This window comes from Drosophila virilis, chromosome 4 (genome assembly GCF_030788295.1).
Source record: "Drosophila virilis strain 15010-1051.87 chromosome 4, Dvir_AGI_RSII-ME, whole genome shotgun sequence".
Classification (NCBI taxonomy): Eukaryota; Metazoa; Arthropoda; class Insecta; order Diptera; family Drosophilidae; genus Drosophila; species Drosophila virilis.
In genome coordinates this window covers 15,852,075-15,873,516 of record NC_091546.1, presented here as the reverse complement: position 1 = coordinate 15,873,516, position 21,442 = coordinate 15,852,075, and the positions used below count along the sequence as shown (strand labels likewise).

The 21,442-nt window shown below is 38.1% G+C and overlaps 4 protein-coding genes across 4 annotated transcripts; all 4 read right to left on the bottom strand.

The window, feature by feature from the left end:
• Positions 1-918: 918 nt before the first annotated feature.
• LOC6627623 (pseudouridine-5'-phosphatase) lies at positions 919-2,021 on the bottom strand. Its single transcript, XM_002051678.4, has 2 exons — positions 1,742-2,021; positions 919-1,686 (listed from the first exon to the last, which is right to left on the bottom strand). Exons 1-2 carry the CDS (start codon positions 1,812-1,814, stop codon positions 1,037-1,039), a joined length of 723 nt encoding a protein of 240 aa, XP_002051714.1. The 5' UTR covers positions 1,815-2,021; the 3' UTR covers positions 919-1,036.
• Positions 2,022-7,867: 5,846 nt separating this feature from the next.
• On the bottom strand, positions 7,868-8,830 carry LOC26530990 (apolipoprotein D). Its single transcript, XM_015173395.3, has 5 exons — positions 8,766-8,830; positions 8,465-8,704; positions 8,320-8,405; positions 8,166-8,264; positions 7,868-8,107 (listed from the first exon to the last, which is right to left on the bottom strand). Exons 1-5 carry the CDS (start codon positions 8,786-8,788, stop codon positions 7,968-7,970), a joined length of 588 nt encoding a protein of 195 aa, XP_015028881.1. The 5' UTR covers positions 8,789-8,830; the 3' UTR covers positions 7,868-7,967.
• Positions 8,831-9,794: 964 nt separating this feature from the next.
• On the bottom strand, positions 9,795-10,766 carry LOC6627624 (apolipoprotein D). The gene is made up of 5 exons (XM_015172490.3): positions 10,688-10,766; positions 10,384-10,623; positions 10,241-10,326; positions 10,075-10,173; positions 9,795-10,016 (listed from the first exon to the last, which is right to left on the bottom strand). The coding sequence occupies exons 1-5, from the start codon at positions 10,708-10,710 to the stop codon at positions 9,877-9,879; spliced, it is 588 nt and encodes a 195-aa protein (XP_015027976.1). The 5' UTR covers positions 10,711-10,766; the 3' UTR covers positions 9,795-9,876.
• A 160-nt stretch (positions 10,767-10,926) lies between these two features.
• Positions 10,927-13,249, bottom strand: NLaz (Neural Lazarillo). The gene is made up of 6 exons (XM_002051680.4): positions 13,093-13,249; positions 12,860-12,971; positions 11,967-12,097; positions 11,821-11,900; positions 11,651-11,749; positions 10,927-11,458 (listed from the first exon to the last, which is right to left on the bottom strand). Exons 1-6 carry the CDS (start codon positions 13,107-13,109, stop codon positions 11,247-11,249), a joined length of 651 nt encoding a protein of 216 aa, XP_002051716.3. The 5' UTR covers positions 13,110-13,249; the 3' UTR covers positions 10,927-11,246.
• Between the last annotated feature and the right edge of the window lie 8,193 nt (positions 13,250-21,442).

Here is a 21,442-nt window from a genome sequence, read left to right as displayed (position 1 = left end):
TATGCCATCTACGCCTCCGGCTCCAGCTCCGGCTCCAGCTTCAGCTCAATCTCAATCCCTGTCTATGGCTCATAACCGCTAGCCGGTTCGCATAAAAGTAAAGTGAATAAACCTTTTAACTCTTTAGACTGCGACGGCGACTTTTCTTTTTATTTTTGAATCATTATTTTTTTGCAATTCGCCCCCCACTTCCGTTTTGCCTAATGAACGAACGCCACAGGAAGCACTCAAGGGCAGCTGAATAAAAGAATAGAAGCAAAAAAAAACACACAAGAAAGAAAAACAAACTACAGACCGCCGAAGACTAAATACTCTTGTAGTCAAGGGGCTTGGAAGTGCTATTGTAGAAAAGCTATATTTTCGACCGACAGTTCCCATAGTACAATATATATATATTATATTTGCTGCGATTTGCTAAGAGAATAAAAAATGTTGTAATCGGTGAGTTGGCTGAGGACCTATTCTTTCTTTAGATATTTTCGAAATGGAACTATAATTTCCAACACAAGGGACTTTTGTGGGTACGAATAAGTCTTGAGATATCTTCAAATAAGTAATCGAAACAAGGAAATAATTTCCGGCCGATTATTCCTATGAATATTTGATGTAGTGATCCGATCCGGGCAACTAGCTACTTAGTATATAACCATTCGGCTACATCAACTGGGCTGTGTTGGATATTACTCAAAAATAAATATATGCGTATATTTTTGTGTTGCAAATTACATGATGAAATTCAAGTACTCATAGGAATAATAATAAAACGAAAGTGTGCAGAAAATAATCATAGACGCCGACTCAAAACAAGTTAGTTTTTCATTTCTTAATTAAATTAAAGTCCTCAACGCTTCAGACTCAATTTCAGCAATTGAAATCCAGGAATGTGTATAAGTATATTTTTATATTATTTATAAATGTTAGCTATGCTTTTTCAGATTGCTTAGAACCTCCGTTATATGAGAATAAAAATAAATATCAAGCGAATCCTAAAAAATACTGTTTAAATTTTATACAGGCATAAATAAAATTTACAGCGCTATCCAAATGTAAATTTCGAGATATTGTCAAACTCTGGCAGGCCAAAGAGCTCCGGTTGGAACTCGGCCATGGAACGCAGCACTAGTGTGGCATCCTTGGTGGCTTCGGCCGGAACTCGCGGATCGGGTATCATAATCACCTGCATGCCCGCCGCTAAGCCCGCCTGCAAGCCAGCTGGCGAGTCCTCGAACACCAGACAGCACTCGGGCCGTGGCGTTGGCTTGAAGCGCGATGCTGCCAGCAGAAAGATATCCGGCGCAGGCTTGCCGGCCTTCAGCTCCGGATCATCACCGCAGACGATGTGATGAAAGGCGGGCATCAGCTCGCAATGAGGCCGAGCCTTCAGACTAAATGTTTTGCGAAAGGAAGAGGTGGCAATTGCCATTGGAACACGAAATTCGAACAGATGCAGCAGCAGTTCTCTCACGCCCGGCATGAGGGCCACATTTGATATCCGGCGAGCGACCTCGGCTTCAAACTTGGCCATGTACTCAGGCACAGTTAGCGGCAAATTGAACTCATTGATCATCAGCTCGGCTGCCACAGGCGCTAGCTTGCCCATGCAGCGCATTTTCAGCTCGTATGTGTAGGTATGGCCATAGGGCGTGAGCACTTCTTGCACCACATCCGTGTACATATTTTCCGTATCTACGAGATAGACATCAGATATGGATGCAGTTCTTACGAGCCGGATATAGTTTACCCATTAGAGTGCCATCGTTGTCAAAGATGACATGCGTCACTTTGTGAAAGCACTTGCGCGTAGTTGTTGACATTTTTGGCTTCTCCTTCTACTAATAACGCGATTGCCTGGCCTAAAACATTTTCCGAAAATTATTCACTTTTTTTGAATTTTTTTGTCTAACTTAAAATGTTGAAAACTGAGTTAATGCTTCATGAGTTTGCCATTTGTAAAGCAACTATATAAAGTGATCTCCCCATTTTGTACTAGGTAATTCGGAAAACTGCTCGAAAGCCGACTAGCACTTCTCACGGCGTATGCAGTGTACTTCCTCGTCTTAGCCCTATATCATTTCTAATTCTATAGTCAGAAAGTCACTCAATCTCACCCTCAGTCTGTCTCTTTCACTCAACCTGTTTTGCGTTTAAAGTCACTTTTAGGCATACAACAAAGAAGTTTTATTTGCAGCAGGAAAGAAGGAACTAGGAAGCTGAAATGTTCATTTAGTGAAACTGTGGTTACATTTCATACGATTTTTACTTGGTTCGGGACTCTAGATCAATTCTGCAACAATTTGGCCACAATTTTCTTGGTCAAAATTCCTGTGAAAATGGTAGCTTCTTTTTTTATTTAAGTATTCATTTCATTAAGGTTCTACAATATAAATGAAATGGTTATGCTTAGCATTAAGCTGCAATTAGACCAACTACATTTGAACATTTTGCCCTGGGGCAGGCTGCTGTTGAAAGATCACATTAATTTCATTATGCAAGCCGAAGGAAATGTTGAAAAGAAAATGCTTCACATGCATTTTAATTAAACTATTTTCGACTTTTGCAACGTGCAATTTAAAACACTTTGCCAACTTGCCAAAGCAACGAGTGGCGCAGCATGTGCGGGTGCGACTGCAAGTGGAAGGTGTTGGCTGCAGCTGTCAATTTAGTGGCGCCTCGGGATAGCTGCCTTTTTATGCCCCAGCCTTAGCCATAGCCATGGCCATAGCCTAATGCATGCCACGTTTGGGTGTGAGGGCGTCTTGAGCTCAGTTCGGCTGCCAGTTTCAGGCTGTCGCATGTTGTTACAAAGTTGCGTAATTGATTAAGCAGTTGGCAAGCGTGCCACAAGACGCTGTGGCAGCGACAAACTTCGTCATACGACTGCACGTGCCGCACGTTGACAGCCGTTTTTCGAGTCACGCAGAAAGAGGCAAGTGCCATGTGGCGGCAACGTGCTGGGTAAGCGTACCAAATCGAGCTGCACTCGTTAGACATATATCAATTGAATTGAAGAAGACAACACGATCATGTAATATTATGTAAAAGTAACTTTGAATTTCTCTTACATAAGATTTTAGATCATTTTCACTACTCAGGAAGTCTATATACTATACGGAAACTGGCTGAAATATATACATACTGTTCTAATAGTTTTCACTTTTATTTATTTTACGTATGCATATAATACGTACCAATTTTTTCAATTGCCACATTAAAAGTTAATTTCTCCTCCGGCAAATGCACAGCCACCGTCTTCTCTATAGTTAAATCCGTCTTCTCCAATATTAACAACGTCGCCTCCTTCAAAGTATAAGCGTCAGACTCCTCCTTTGCTCAAGCTAAGGCGGCCGTCTCCTCCAATGTTAAAGACGCCGTCTCCTCCTTTACGCAAGCCGCTTCCTCCTTCATTTCTGAATAGGCAGCTTCCTCCAAAATTAAAGCGAATTAAATCTCCACAGATGAAGCCGTTTTCTCCAGTATTGCACATATTTTTTTACACACATATCATATTCAAACATACAACTCACACAAACTTACATACATACACAAACAAATTATTTACATGCATGCACATACATACATACATACATACAAACATACATACATACATACATCCATACATACATACATACATACATACATACATACATACGTACATACATACAAATATACAAACATACATACATACATACATACATACATACATACATACATACATACATACATATATACAAACATACATACATACATACATACACACAAACACACATACATACATACCGACATGGTTACATACATGCATACACACCTACAAATTTACATATGCACCAAAATATCTTCACACTATGTTAATAAGCACAAACGAACATAAACACACACACAAACACACTTTTAGGTAATGCATGCAAATCAGGAGGGCTTACTTAAACTTATGAGAATCGCATAGAAGGGCACTAGTTTTAATGTTTTATTTTTTAATTTGCAGCTTAGCGGAAAGTCAGGTTGGAAAACGTATTTTATCAAAGGTCACACATGATACATGCATACCAACATACACACTCACATACTTACATAATATGCATGTAAGTATGTGAGTGTGTACATATAAGAAATATTCATATCGCTAACGATTTAGGGTTGTGCATTTATCGCTTGACAGCACAAGCAGTTTCGGTAGTTAATTTTCAGTTAACATGCTAGATTCTTACAGGGTATTCTGGCATAAATTGTTTTGCTAGTCTAAAGAGCCGACCACAAAATAATTTGAACGTATTTTGGTGGTACACGCGCTAAGTGGCGAGTAAAACCGCAGTGGCAAAAACGACGTAGCGACTGCCAGTCAATAAAATGGCTTTAATTAATCGGAAGCGCTGCGTCAGCTGTTGCCACAAAAACAAGGCAACAAGGCAACAAAATGGGCAGCAGACGTTGAGCATTTGAATGCAGCGACGAATTGTGCGCATAAATTATGCAGCCAACCATTTGGGGCAAGCATTTATAGCCACGTTTTTTGGTCACGACGGAACGGGCTGGCAGGCAACGAACGGCCGACTGGTCAGCAACAATATGTTGTAAACGTTTAATTTGAGCGCGTCTCTAATCGCTGTCCTGGCAACGTGCAACGTGTGGCAGTCACCCAGCAGCCACCCAGCAGCACCCGCACACCAGCCCCTGTCCAGGGCAACAAGCCCGACCAGGTCGCTTGTAATTGCGTTCATTGAATTGTTAACTGGATTCGTTGTCTACGGCGAGCCGCTGGCCGCAACCGCAACTTGCAGCGGCGGCAGCAGCAGCAGCAGCGGGAAAACGGCTAAAAGCCGTTGTTATCCTTGTGGTTGTTGCGGCTACCCTTCCTGTAAGTGTGTTCGTGTGTATGTATGTGTGTGTGTGTGTGTGTCCCTTGAGTTGATTTGGCTGTGCAGCGAGCCACGACGCATTGGGATTTGGTTGTAGCCGCAGCGCAGCAGCAAAATCCCGGTCAATGCACATCAAACTCTTGGCTCGCTCTGCATTTGGCATTTATTGGTATTGTTCCAATTAAAGTTCGACCAGCCCCATAAAATATGCAAACACGTAAAAGTTCCCCGTTCGATTTGGCTGCCACAGGACATTAATGCTTAACGGTCAATGGTTTTGACTGCAGCATCCCGAACATTCCAGTAGACAGTGCCAATAAAAGGTAATAAAACTCGAAGAACAGTATTTCCCGAGCTGCTGCAGTTGCTCGACTGCAATTGTGAAGAGCTGCAATGAAATTAAAGATTCTACTTGGGCGCATAACCGGAGCATGGCCTGAATTTTAACCAAACCTGCAAATCGGCTTAGTAGCTAACCGATATGAGCCCGGACAACCAACTTATTTTGTATAAGAACTGAGCCTTAGGCCAAGAAAGTTACCACTAAAATACCTAAGCCCCACTATATACATTTATTTATACAATTCTCCAAAACGTATTGTTCTTTCGTTTAGTTTTATATATTTAATAAATGGCGTGAGAGGTCGCCTTATGCGTCTTTTGCGTTGCCTTGGAAACTTTAAAGCGCCAGGTTTCTAAAAATGGAATCAAAATAAAAATTCTGTAAGTAATACTTTGAGGGAGAAGCTAACAGAGTATAAATATAACACCGTATATTGGTCTTATCTAACAATATTTGCTAGAAGCCAATTTGGTCTAGGGATCTAATATAGCTTGCAACTTCTATATGAAAATATGAATGGCATACAATATTTTCAGTAGAACGAGCAATAAAACATAAGAAACTAAGTTAAAAGCCTAATTAAATTTATATAAATATACTAGAATTTATAGATATCCAATTCAATATCAGATAATTTGCAGATAAGTTTAAGGTTTTATCTAGATTAGCTGCCACAGCTTATGTCCAAGTCCAAAATCCGTGGAGATGTTACGTATCTAGGCCTTCGCTTGGCGAATCTATCTACTTGGTATTCATGCTTCTCATAGCCCTCTTAACTATCTCAGTTATTTACATACTTAGTTATTCTCTTTAAAAAAAACTAGCACCACACTTGGTCTTATTCCATGTCATAACCGCGATAAAGTGATGCCAAAGAGAAACCCTCATTTGGCTTTTTGACTGAAGGCAACTCGCAACATGCTGAGTGTTTTTTGCACTCAATAAATATTGTCTGACCGCACACTATCTATCGCTCATCGAGGTCTCGAATGTCAGATGGGGCCGGCAGTCACACATCCTTGTCGAGGCATCACGCACAGCACAGTCCCGGGCTCATGGGCGCCCCCGAGGCGCAGTTGAGCGATTTCCCAACGGTGGCACCAGCTCCAGCTTTAGATCGTGGCCAAAAATGCAAGAGCCCGCAACAAAGTACAAAAAGCATGGCACAAAGTCCAATTTGTTTGTAATGGCATTTACTTTGTTTACAAAATAAATTTTGTATGCACAGCGAGTAGTTTGTAGTCCCTCAAAAGTTGCTCGCACTCCAACTCTATCGTTAGCCTCATCTATGTCTGGCTCTGAGCCCGACTCCCAGTCTGACTCCAGCCCATGCAGGCGCGGTAAGGCGACTACAAGCTTAAAAATAAGAGAACACAAAGAACAAAAAATAAAATAAACAGATGGATGCATATAGTACAAATTCTAAAATCGCTGTACCATAAAATTTGCCCATCGGGCGCTTCGGTTTTTGTTATGCCACTCTAGGCAAGGACGATTCTCTAGCCTTTTCGCTGTTTAATTTCGCAATTGTCCTTTTCGATAGAGCACAGACTGAGAACATAAAAAAAAACACACGAAGAGAGATGCTCGTAGAGAAATGGAGTTGGAGAGGGAGTTATATATTCCGGTCATGGCTGTTGCGGCTTGTGATTTATGTTTGTTTATGTTGTTCAACATTTGTTTTATTTACCGCACATACTAAACAAAAAAAAAAAATAAACAAAAACCTTGCCAAGCTAAAACAAATAAGCAGCTTAGAGACAACAACTTGCTGCACTAAATTCGTAAAATCAAATCCTACTTCTATCTAGTTTGGCTTCGATTTTGTGATGTCATATAATACCTAGAAGTACAATTTAGCTTTCTATACTAATTGATTCATATATAGAAACTCACTAATAACTTAATAGTTATGATTAGTTCTCAATTAACTTCCAAACTAGTTTATTATTTTCAGTAATTAAGTTTTCGTCTCTTCTATAAGGCGTAAAGCCTTGCAGTTAATATTTATAATTGCTCACAGCCATAGAAAAAATGTTAACAAAAACATCATAACCTTCTATTGCTCAAAATTCTCTAGCTCAGAGATTTGGCTAGCAATGCATCAGTTCTAAAAACCAGTTTGGGTTTAGTTTAAAGTCCATAGAACTCAAATTATGTGTATAATTGTGCAAATTTGTATGTTAAACCGGTTCTTAAGGTTATGTTTCATTATAATCGCGTCATATAAGAATTTTTTACAAAGCACTCGAACCTCAGACAGTCGCCGACGAGTCGCAGCTGAGCTAATTAAACATTATTGGTCATTATCATTTTTGAGTACAATAGCACTTGGTTGAGTATGGTCAGTTCTTAAGAATAATTGAAAGCGAGATGTGTCACGCGCTCTGAGTAAATATATATATATGTGATGGAAAATATTTGTAGAAATATTTGATTGAACATTTTGTAAAAATATTCTAAGAATATAAAAAATTTACAGAAATGTAAATATCGCATGGATTATTCGCAGTTATTAAAGTGTGGCTAATATCAAGTTATTAAAACTTCTGTTCATACTCCAACGAATAATCTAGGAGAAAGAATGTTCTATTTAACTAGTTACAGAGCAAATTAGGTTGACTTAAAGCATTGAAACAATGTGTTACAAAAGTAAATATATTACTTTAAATGTCATTTAATTTGATTATATTTCAATGATATTTAATATGATTTTTGGACCATACTTATAATTATATGAAATTAACCCAAGGTAGTGTATATAGAATCTGTTATGCATCGGGTGGGCAGCCATTCTGAGGAACGACTTTGAGTTTATCAATTTGTATGCCAAGTCGTTGGGCGATTTGTTGAATCTCGAATACAACAGTCTGCGATGGTGACCGTTGGCGTGTCAGTATGGCAGCATATTCTGAAAGCAAAGGGATTCAGAACGCAACCGTCTCAGGCAACTTGGTGAAATGACTTACGAAAGTTAATAACGTCATTGGAATTAATGCACAAGAACTGTATAGCAAATTTATCATAGTCAGTGACCAGCACATATATGTCCAGGCCACCAACAAAGGCTAATAATGGAAGAATATTGAATAAATAGTTAAAGATGTCATAGTTTCTACATACCAGGGGAAGATGTTTTTAATGTGAATTTACCAGCCTTTGAATCCACGGAATCAATATCCACTTTTTTTACTATCAAAGTCTCCTTTCTATAAGTTGCTTCATTTAAGAATCTCAGCCTGTGTTTGTGTGTACTAAACCAACTTACAAGCTGTGTAGCTCCGTCATTGTTTCGTGATATTTACCATTTGGCAACTTATCAATTTTGATCGATCGACATTTGTTCATTTTTTTATGAAGGGATGGATACATTGAGTACGTGTACCACTTGCCCACGTAGTAGTTCATATAAAATTCACCAACGGCTGTCATGTTTAATGGACATCCTCCTCGAAATACTTGCAATCCCTTAGTGGAACTGCCGAACAAAAGCATCAATATGCCAAAGCTGCTTGGAATTACCACTATTAGTATAATTGTAATAAGATAACTTAAATATAATTACATACACGCTGATTCGTGCGTTGAACATGTTTTAATGTCTGAACTGCAAAAAGATTGACAGATACAAGAGCCATAGGCAGTTTCTACAAAATTGCATTGGTAATGGTCTTAGCCTGCAATATTGATTCGTTAGAGAAAATGCAATAAACTTAAAATAAATCTTCTCATTACATATACTTATATAAATATATGCCATATAACTAAAAAATAAACTGATGTTAGTCATGAGACATTCCAGAAAATACTTGAAAATTGGCAAAATGTGTTCAACAACACTTTTGATTAATATAAAATAAGAACAGATAAGCAAGCCATATATCAAGCTGTTATCTAATATTTGCTAAAATATTGATAACAGCTATGGTCAACATGTTTTGATTTCTGTTATCAAATATCTTATAGTTTTTGGTAATTGAGTAAAGTTCAAAGACTTCTTATAAGTATTTGTCATAATTAAGTGGACAGTCTGCAGCAGTTTTTTAGGAACTTATTAGATTAAATTAATTAAAATAACTTGGGTGAATAAACTTTAAATTAAAAATAAAATATTTGCTCCATGTTATAAAATTTAATTTAAATTTTATATTTTTCATATATAATGAATTTATTGAAAAATATAAATTTAATTATAATAGTCTATCTTGTTTGCGCTTGCTTTTCTTGGGGTTGTAATTTGATCAATTTAAAATAAAAAAATAAGTTAATTTAAAGATATTTGATTATTAACCAAGAAAGAAACATGTTCATCATGACTTAAAAATGAGCAAAAGAACCAAAAGCTAAGGTATGTATGCCCATTTATCCTAACAAATCTGCAAGACCGTGACTACTGAATTTGAATATAGTTGAATGGATTATTCGCAGTTCTTAAAGTGTGGCTAATTTTAACTTATTTCAAAATTGATGAACATACTATAACTAATAGTCTTGGAAAAATAATGTTCTATTTAACTAGTTACAGAGTAAATTTGATTGATTGAAACTATGTGTTTCAAAAGTAAATATAATACATAAATTGTCATTTAATTTGAATATTTTTCAGTGATAATTATTATGATATTTTGATTATACTTTTAATGGTATGAAATAAACCCAAGTTAATGTACATAGAATTTTTTATGTATCGGGTGGACAGCCATTCTGAGGAACGACTTTCATTTTATCAATTCGAATACCAGCTTGTTGGGCCAGTTGTTGAGCAAGGAATACAATTGCCTGCGATGGTGACCGTTGGCGTGTCAGTATGGCAGCATATTCTGAAAACGAAGGGATTCAGGAAGCAGCCATCTCAGGCAATTTGGTGAAATAACTTACGCAAGTTAATAATGCTTTCAGCATCAATGCACAAGAACTGTACAGCAAATGTATCGTAGTCAGTAACCAGCACATACATCTCCTCGCCGCCAACAAAGGCTAATAAAGGAAGGTTATATCAGCTTCTACCGAATATATAGTTAAAGATGTCATAGTCTCTACATACCAGGGGCTAATGTTTTCAATATGATTTTACCAGCCTTTGAATCCACGGTATTAATATCAGCTTTTTTGATGACCAAATTCTCCTTTCTATAATTTGCTTCATTGAAGTCTTAACAAGTGTTTGATTGTATTTAACTAACTTACATGCTGTGTAGCTCCGTCATTTTTGCGGTAAATTTACCATTAGGCAACTTATCAAATTGGATCGATCGACATTTGGTCACTTTATTAAAAAGGGATGGATACATTGAGTACGTGTACCACTTGCCCATGTATCTCTGCATATCTAAATCACCAACGGCTGTCATGTTTGACGGACATGCGCCATCAAATACCTCCAATCCCATAGCGCGACTGCCGAATAAGAGCACCAATAGGCCAAAGCTAGACGTAATTGTAACTATTATTATAATTGTAATATAATACTATATTAAATATTATTACATACTTGCCAATTCGTGAGTTGAACATATTTTATAGTCTGAACCGCGAATAGATTGACAGAAACAAAAGCCATATGCAGTTTTTACAAAATTGCATTAGTAAAGGTCTTAGCCTGCAATATTGATTCGTTAGAGAAAATGCATTAAACTTAAAATAAATCTTCCCATGATATATATAAATATCTGCATATACCTAAGAAATAATGAATTAAAAAAATTTTCAATTTCATTCAAAAGTTACAGGTTTGAAATTTCAACATAAAACTTTAATAATTATTTGAATTTACAATATTTTGTGAATAATTTTTTTTATTCAACTTGCTTTTTGTATATTTTCATTTATTATACAAGAACGTATATACAATATAATCTGAACATTCGAAACTCTCTGCTAGTAAACATTAATATCTAACATGCTCTGCATTTTTTAAAAATCAATTTATAGTTCTTTCTGAGTATACATTAGGGATATAAGTATTAAGCTGCTATAAACCGTTGCATTTAGTTGTTTAAGAAGTTCATGAATATATCGAAGAGACGCTCGTTGAAGCGCCGGAGCCAATCTCATGCTGCCTCAATAGCCTGCGGCAATGCATTGCTGACAAATATGTTCTCCTCAGCTGAAGCTGTGCCATTGCTCTCCAGTTCGGGACAATTCTTTTGGACAGTATTGATCAGCACAGATTGGGTTATCTTATTGTCATCCAGCACCTTGTAGGCCGTCTCGATTGTCTCCTTTGTGGGCTCGCGGTCGCGCGTCAATATCCAGACGATTTCTGCAATGGCAAATTCATATGATTGTAATTAACGTGCTGGCCAATGTGTCCCTGGCTGACCATAATGCAATTAATTATGGAGTTGCATTAATTATGCCAAATGCAATAACTGATTTCTCGTTTGCATGCCTAATTGGCCAAGGCCAAGACGGGACGTGCCCAGCCAATCGGCCTAAGTTTCCGCATACTCACTCAAATGGGCCAGGGGGGTGAGGCTGGTGCAGCTATAGACAACTGCATACGATTCGTAATCGGTGCCCAGTACCAGATAGTTGGCCCTATTAGCTTGCTCTGAAAGTTACAGATACAAATATAGATCAAGATTCAGATGCAGATGCATATAAACGCCTGCATTTACTTACGATTCTTGGAGAAGGTCACGGCCAGTTGACCGGGAGCTATGATCTTGGCCGTGCCTGTCACATTCGATGGGTTACCGGTGCTGTAGGTGCGAGAATATAAAGAAATTTCCGGATGCATCCTAAAAACAATAGGCTGAACTACTCACAGTTTATTAATGGCCGCATTTAGTACAGATACTGTGCTGTTATCGGCGATTTCGTAGCGCGCGTAAATACATTTCTTGCCTATTTCAAAGGCAAATGGATACTTTGCATACTCATACCAGACGCCCATATACTGAAAAGCAAAAATACAAAAAAAAAAAAATATTAACAAGTTGAGTTAATGAGCTGTTAAAGATTTACAATCGCAGCGCAGGTGTTTAGTCATGAGACATTCCAGAAAATACTTGAAATTTGGCGAAACGTGTTCAACAACAATTCTGATTAATAGATAATAATAAAAGATTAGGAGCCATCTGTCTATTATCTAATCTATGCTAAAATATTGATAACAGCTATTATCAACATGTTTTGATTTCTGTTATCAAATATCTTATAGGTTTTGGTAATTGAGTAAAGTTCATAGACTTCTTAAGTGGACAGTTTGCAGCGGTTTTTTAGGAACTTATTACATTAAAATTAATATAAAAAATTTAAAAATCTGCATAAATTACTTAAGTTATTGAACATTAAATTATAAGATTGATTTATTTTTCATATTTAATCAATTAATTGAAAAATATCAAATTAATCATAACATTATATCTTGTTTTGAGCTGCTTTCTTGAAGTGGTAATTCGATCAAGTTTAAATAAAAAAATTTAATTAAAAGATATTTCAAAAGTAGCCAAGTAACAAACATGTTCATCATGACTTTTCAATAAAAATAGGCAAAACAACGAAATTGTCAAGAATGTAACTCAAGATAAGCATTCACAGAAAACTAATTTGCCAACTTGATGATTTCCTTTGGCGCAATTAATTAAAGCGTTACATTTGATTAATTATGGCGCAGGCTGAAGTGCTCAAATGGTTGACAATTGTGTGTGGTACTTACCGCATTCAAGTCAAAAGTGTCCACAATCTTAACCTCTGGACACCGGCCGGGAAAGGGCACTTGGGCCCAGGCTCCATTTAAGGCCACAAATGTGAGCAGCCAGAATGAGGCACTGCAACAACAACAACAACAGCAACAAGGAGAATAAGTCAAGAGTCAAGCGAATTAAATTAGTTTTCATACTCCAAAATGTGCTGGAGGGGTGAGGTATGTATGTATATAGATAAATTTACCTGATAGATTGACGCATTATTATGGAATCGCTAGGATTTGCTTTCGATTAGGTGTTATGCACGTTGTAATATGTGATTGAAAGAGTATTTCAGCTCGTTGTATTCTCACTCAGCTCGTTCGTTCAGTACTGACATTCATGCGGCTGCAGTGCATCATTTATAGATTCATCTGTTTGAGCTTTTTGTCGGTTTGTTGTTGCCTGTTTTTGTTTTTTAGTGTTCTGCTTCTTTTTGCTTGGCGGCAACAAAGCTTTTTTCCACTGCGCCGGCGCTGCTTTGTTGTTCAAGTGTAAACAAATGAAAAGTGAAATGTTGACGATCCAAACGGAAGGGCTGAAAGCTGCGAGGGGGTTGGCCGGGCGTTATAAGTGGATCTCTCAATGTTCTGGTTACACTCGCTGCACGCGACGCTTTTACTCCGCTTATCTAGCTCATGATTCACCGAATCAATAAAAATGATTAAAAACAAAAAACCAAAAACAATATCACAATCACAATATCAAGAGCAACTCAATTAGATTGCATAACTAAATATATAATAAATATATGGGTGCGAATAAAAAAAATTATATCTTTCGAATATGCAGCTCAGGGATCAGATGACAGTCAGTCTACAAGCTGAAGGCATATTAATTTCATTTTTATTTATATATAAAAGACCACACAACAGATCTGCTAGATTGAAAATATATATTATTTATATAGTTTACATAAATATATATATAATTTAAATTAATATATAATTAATATATATATATTTTCATTTTAAATATAATTCAAGCGAGTTGCTCGGGTTAATGAACCTGAAAGTGTACCGTAAAGTTCATTGTAACTTTACATGTCACAAATAAACGAATTTTAATAATTCTGCAAACTCAGACCCATTTTTGTAGTTTAAAATATTAATATTGTACGAAAAGATTTACAAATAAAAATTAAGCATACATTTTTAACAATAATGAATCGATATATCTGTGCTTATTAGAGCTTATATGTACATATCTAAACTACTGATTTATAACTGCCAATTGAGAAATATATGCTCTTATCAAATGTATTGTCTACTGAAAACTCGATTTTTCTGTGCTTTAATCAAAATTTCTGATTTATTATAGAATTAGTCATCGTTTTTTAGTTTTTTCGTAAAGGCAAATAACTCTTGAAATGCTTATCTAACACACCCAATACTACATTATCTATGAAACAACAAAATCTTAGAATTCTCTTATGATTAAGCAGCGCATATCAATTGGCTTCCACATAGAACCAAAGCTTTTGCTAGCATGTGGAATATGTTTGCAGCGCCATCCATTGGCAACGAACATTCGTTTTGGCACTGGCGCCATCTGTTCGGCTCTTTATGCTGCAACTGCAACTGCGTGTGAAGGTATGAAATCCTTATAGAACAGCTTAGCGGTCGTCTTGGCCATTATTTATTGAAATCTCTGGAGCACACACACACACACACACACCTGCACAAACTGGCACACTCACCCAGCCACAGAGAGTAAATTGTTGTGCTGCGGTTATTTAAAAAAAAATGTATATATACATAATACATTTTCGTATTATTAAATTAATTAAATGTAAGCCACAAATTGAGTTAAATGTACAAAAATGCGCCCACGGCATAGGGCGAAACACTCGGGAAGGCATTCACATATGGCCCGGGCAAACTGGCTTACATACATATATATTTATTTAAGTGGAAGGCTTGAAAGGTTTGTTAAATGCAATTTTAAAAAATAAATATATATATATATATATACATACATTAAAATAACATATCCCAATTATTAAAATCAAATGTACTTTTAATGGAATTATAATGTGTACTTTCACAAACATAAATATTTATTTAATTAATTGTAATTAACAAAACAGCATGTATTTCAAAATGTTTTATTACACATTCCGCCATATATATTTTCTTAACCAAAAATCTAAAAAGATTTATCTTGAGATTTTTATTTATTTATAAAGCGACTGAATTCTTAACGATTTTTCATAGATCAAGTGAGATTTTCTTTGAAAAAATTGAAAAGCTCTATAATTTAACAAAAAAAATATTCGAGCAGCCCTCGTATTTTAAAATGCTTACAGCTGTGTGTGTGGACAGCACAGATCTGAATGGCCTGCCAACTATTTTCGAATGGAAATTTATGGTGCTCCAGAGCTGAGCCATTGCGACAAATGAAAGGATCTCTGAAATGGGTAAGCGAGCGGGCAGGGCGGGGGTAGTCGGAGGGCGTACAGGTAAATGGGTAGGTTGATCTGCTTGGATGGATGGATGGATGGATGGACGGTTGGTTGGTTGCTTGGATTTGGCGCTGTTGTTGCAGCGTGTAGTAATTAAATTTAAAATATGTACACACAACGGATGTTTGAGTTTTGAAACAAGAGCTGGCGGGAGGGGGCGAGTCAGGGGATAATTTTATCAAAGGCAGCCGACACGACTGCAAAACCGATGCAATAAGCCAACCAAACGGGCAGCTATGGAGCTGCAGCTTTGGCATATGCAAACACGCACACACACACGCACAAATACACCTGCAATAAATGCATGCCACACACATACACACACTCGGATATTCGCACACAATTCAATCATTTTGCCTCCATTTTAAGTGTATTTTGCGGTTATGCGCTTTATGGGCATTTTGTCCCATGTAATTTGATTTATATGGCTATCTCTAGCCCACTCGCCGCCTCCGCCCCCCCTCGTTCTCTGTGCCTCTTTTGTTGATTAAAAAAGAAATCAGTGTCCTGGCCGCAGGATGCGTGCGTGCGGCCATTTAATTGACCGGCTGCAGCCTTTTAAAATGTCGCTAACAAATTGAATTAAAGTTTATTATTGTTATGCCCGCAGCAGCAGCAGTAGCTCTTCTTCTACTTGCAGCTACCGTGCATTCAACAGTTGAGGCAGCCAAAGGATTCAAGGATTATGCCAAATGAGCAACTACTAAACAGCATTGCGGCAGGAGCTGGGACACTCGCTGCATAATGACCTTTAACCCAGTTCCTTTGGGCTTAGCTGCGCACAGTCGCTGAGCCTGGGAATGACACAACATGACGCAATTTCGGATTTTCACACAGACACGCACACACACGCATACACATACACATCGATGCGCTTTTGGATGTCCTGTCACAGGGTCTTTGAACGGTTTCACATGAACGGTTGGAATATTACAGCTTTAAGTAGAACTGCTTGCATTGAATTGAATTTGAGTATCTCCTAGTTTAGGTATACGCCACAGTTTTATACAATATCAGAGGTAATAAAGGAATGAAATTTGCATTACAAATTGTTTGTTACAATAAAAGGCTACTATTAAAAAAGCTTTGGGTGAGGAGATGTCAGAGATTATCAAACTCTGTTAACACTTTATCAATTATTAATTTTATTGTGGAATATAATTTAATTTAATTGTGTGCTGTATTCCTTCATGTTGGTTAGAAAATTGTTTAAAAACATTTCCTTAAATGTTTAAATAAACAAACGATTACCTCAAAAAAATCTATAAACTTAAGCTGATTATAGATAGTATTTATATCAAATAATAGGCTCATAGTTTTAAGCACCTTTATTAAATGATATTTTCCTGCAGTAAAAGCTCTCATATATTCGTTGGAGCTATCACTGTATTTAACTTATATTCTAAACGAATAAAAATTCTGTTTTTTTAAAACAAAGCAAAAACCCAATCTTATTGATGCTGGCAATGCTTAATACATTATTTATTTAGCACCTTGTTGTTGCCCCTTGGTTGGGCAGCAGTTGTTCTGCGGAACTTGCTGCCGTGTGGCGCGTGGGTTGTGGGGTGCAAGAACAAGAAGCAGACAACAAAGGCTAAAGTGGAAGAACCTGAAAGTATTTTGATTTGTGCAATGCTCGAAAGTATTGTCGTTTGGCAGCCACTGGCGGCAATTTCTTAAATTTTTTATAGCGCATAACCTGTCTGGCACACATGCGCGCCATTCTCTGCCCCACCCACAAGCAACTACCCGCAGCGCCTTTCTGGCAGCTTCTTGTTTGTTGTTTGTTGTAAGGCTCAAAGTTAGCGAAGGACTAAGACGCGAACAAGGACGGGAACGAGCACGAGGATGAGGCTGAGGATGTCGTCGCTATCGTTGGCTACGCTTATTGCATTATGCCACCGAGCGCCAAGTCAGTCAGCGTGCGTGCACAGCCAGATAGAAAGAAGTTGAAGGCGTGTGGTGTTAGGGGAGAGGCGGCAGGAAGCGGCTCAGGATATATCCTCGCCAAGTGCAGCTGATGCCACTTTTGGCCCGTGGCAGTCGCGAGCTGTTTGCTGTTGTTGGTTATGGCGTGCTAAGAAGAAAAACTCAGCGGCAAAAATAACAAGAAACGGAAATTAGAAGCGGCACAACGACATATGAATACCCTTAACGTATTGCTTTGCTAATTAAGTTGGCAAATTAAGCTTCAATAAAAAACAAGCAGTGCTTTTTAAGCAGACTTGCTGCTTGTGTTTCCTTGAAAAACTTGAGCTTTAGTTAAAGCTGTGAATCGCTTTCACTGCTTACACAGTTAATCGGTGAGCTTTTGATTAAAACGCAGCTTTCATGTGCTTTACAAGCTGACATCGATTGTGTTTCTTTGCAAATTTCAAGTGTTATTAGATTAAAGCCAATTATAAGTTTTATTAGACAAAAGCCTTCATGTGTTTTCATGTGTTTTTGGCTTATTTAGTTAACACCTTATTAAACTAATATGTTAAGCGAGCTTCAAGCTGAAAGCTACATTTTGAATTGAGTGTTAACATCAATGACTGAACTTAAGGCATTCTAGCATTTATATATACCTATATTTAATTAATTTCACAATCTGAGCCCGTTAAAGCAATATTTAATAATCTCTTCTTGAGTTGTTTTATCTAAATTAAAGTTTTATTTGCCGAATGCCCAAATGTACAAGCTCTTCGCGAAGAGTATACAAATATGAGAATTGGCACAGCTTCTATGCATCCCATACCCCCCACTCTGGCCAACATTTCCTGCATCATCTGTACCCACAGCACCCCCGATCCAATCCGCGTTGCTGGCAAGAAATGTTAATACCAAAAACGAACCATTTGCCGCAATGAAAATCGCGTAAATTTCATACTGATTGTAAGTGTCGCCGTTTGCTTGACGTTGTCGCAGCTCAAGCTGGAGATGAAGACGTCCCCGCGTATGGCTGCTGGGGTATTGGTCGGGTGGGTGGGTGCGACGGGGGGTTTTGTGTTTGCCGTCTGTTTGTCTAGCTGCCTGCCGCCTGGCTCTGTCGCCTCCTGGGCTCGCCTGTCGCCTGCAGATTGTCACCATTGTCACAATTGCAATTTTTAGTTTGCGCTGTCGTTTGGCGCTGATTTGCTTGCCATTTTGCGGCATTTACCATAAGCGCCTGGCGGCCATAACCGAACCCAGTTAAGCCAAGCATCTTGGCCAAAAATGCCCTTCGATTGCATTAATGGCAGAGCCCGCCCAGCTAGCCAGCTGCAAATATCTCAAATGAGAAAACTTTTACCCACTGCCAGGCAGCAACACTTCTTTCAGTATGTCGTTAAGATGACTTTGGATTTTGTTTATGTATGCGTGAGTGTGTGTGAGTGTGTGTAACCATTCACATACATTGTACGCGTGTGGAAACTGATACTTAAATTAGTGTAGAAATGGTTGCTATATGTCCAGTAAATACACATTGAGACTTTACTGAGAATTTTGAATGAGCTCTTATATTATAATTTGTTGTGCGGACATGCACCTAGACAAACATAAATTTTTAAATAAATATTTATAATAATAAAAAGGCAACTAGAAAAAATTCAAGTGCGCTAACAGCGATATTCTGAACTGTGATTAAAAAATAATTTCCCAAGGAATATGACAAAAAATGAAAATTCACCGAGCACGTCTCCGATTTGCTGAAGAGGGACAGCGTATGAGACGGCAGGGGGGGGGGGGAAGGAAAAGTCAAAGAAAACATTTGTCAGACATCGAGAAGACTGATGGCGTTTTTGATGGCCGAAAATCAAGTTTGTTTTTACGTGGTTCGTGACAGGATAGGAACGTGGCGCTGTGCCACCGACTCTGTGTGTGTGTGTGGGAATTTGGCTGTGGATATCAAAGGTCGCAGCTGCTGCAAATGGCTGGTGCTTTGGCAAAATGAGAGCGCTGCCCGCCCACCGAGTGCGACGAGTGGCGCTGGCTATGAGAAATCGCTCGTCATTATTGACGCTTGCGAAAATTCGCTAGAATCGCACACATGTCCCCCCCTCAGCAGCGTCTACGGGCCATAAATTATGCCACTTTCTGCGTATTGCCTGCCGCACGAATATAGACATCTGTAGCTGTGAAAAATCGTGCCCCAAAAACTTTGACCCGCCCCCCGGCCCAAAACTGCTGCCAACTTATTGAAAATCACTTAGACACACATGTGACGCCAGGCCCAGCGCGTTACGTGAGCGTAAAACTGGAACTCCTTCTACGGCCGTTGCTCCGGCACTTTGTGTGTATAATTTATGTTTGAGCATTAGAATTTATTTGCAGCCCCCCCGCCCAGAAAGCGGCTAATCTTATGTGGAGTAACTGCCTGACATAGGAATGACAGGCATGGCCAAAGGGCGACCAGTCGAAGCGATTTAAATTGTTTAAGGCAATTACTGGTGATATATTTATAGGAAAATTGCTGCAAATCAAAACAGTATAAAAACAATTTCTACTAAGTAGCAATTCTCAAGGACATAGAATTAATTAAATTAAAACAATTATATATACGCATTCCTTTTAAAACAAGCAATTTGATGTATTCAAAGTTAGCATACATAATAATAAAACAAGAAGTGCTATGGAGTCTGGAATGCCCAACTCTTTCTTTGAATTTTGGTTGGAACGGGGGGAGGTATCCAATACGAATACGAATCTATCATATACGAAAACCTAAACATGGTATGCTTTGTTGAATCTAGCTTCTATAATCTTCGAGTTATTCCAAAATAACTATATCAAAGAAATCGATACTTATCGATTCTACGAAAATTGAAAGATATATCGAAAAATAAGAAACTCCTTCGTATATTACTGCTACATACCTTTACATTAAATTACTTTAACAATTTACGCGATTTTTTTTCAGGAAACACTTTACAAACAAATCAGAAATTAAATGAATGCGATTATTTATCAGAAAGGGAAAACCCCTGAGAAGATATACTTGGATATGTTTGCTTTCGTTACTTTAAGCTTGTAATTCTCAACAAGCTTAAACTTGGAAAAAGGAAGCAAATCGTTTTCAATATCTTAAAAGCTGCATAGCCGGGAAGCTATTATAATAAAAAAAAGCTTTGCTATTCAAACATAACAACTGTTATAGATATCTAACCGTAGTTATGTAATTGCTATCTGCAGAGTTACAGCGCCTGGATATGGCATTCTAATCCACGAACATAACTCAATCGTTGCTTTAAAATCCGTTTAGACTGCGCCCTGTGGGTGGGCCGGCAGCTGTCGCGCTTGGGTGCACTTGATAAACGAGCCGCCTTCGAAGGGACATGCAGGAAGAGCAAACGGGTTTAGACCCAAGGCCAGAGCAAACCCCAAACTAAGCCTAAGCACTGTCAAACTCGGACATTCTAAGGCTGCTAATAGACACAGCCAAGTGCTGGCCAGCGATGACATATTCGTAATTTATGACCAGAGCCCGCCATGAACTCGCTGAATGCTATCTTCGCACTGGTAAACGGAGAATGTACGACGACGATGTCGACGGCAGCGACTATCTCGGGGTAGCATCGGGAAGTATCTGGGTGTCCTGGAGTCCTGGTAACAGCCACGCACTGCTTTTGTGGCTGACAGTGGTCGTTGCCTGTAATTGTTTTCCTAATGGAAAGCACCCCAAACATTGACCGCACTTAAGTTGTCATACGAGTATGTGCTGTACAAATTTATGAGCTATCCAGCCGAAACTTGGACCTGGTATTTCTTACTGGGAACTTGTGCTGTTAGTTCTCAGGCAAACAGCTCATTTACACAAGAATGTAATTGGAGCAGAAGCTTGTTTAAAATATCTTAACTTACCAATCCGGAAAAATTTACTTGACGGTGTTCCAACAATCAGAGCTTGCACGTGAAGGTCCAATGATCAATAGATTTGTTAATTGCATTAAAATCGAGCTTGTTGAAGACGATGTTAATATGTAGCTGAGGTGTTAATCTGTCAACCCTATATGTCTTCGATTGTATTCATTTTCAGACTGACTTCAGCTACAAACAGAACTAAATTGATTACGTAGATATCGATGAGGACACAAATAGCATTACAGTATTCTTCGATATATCCTCCTTT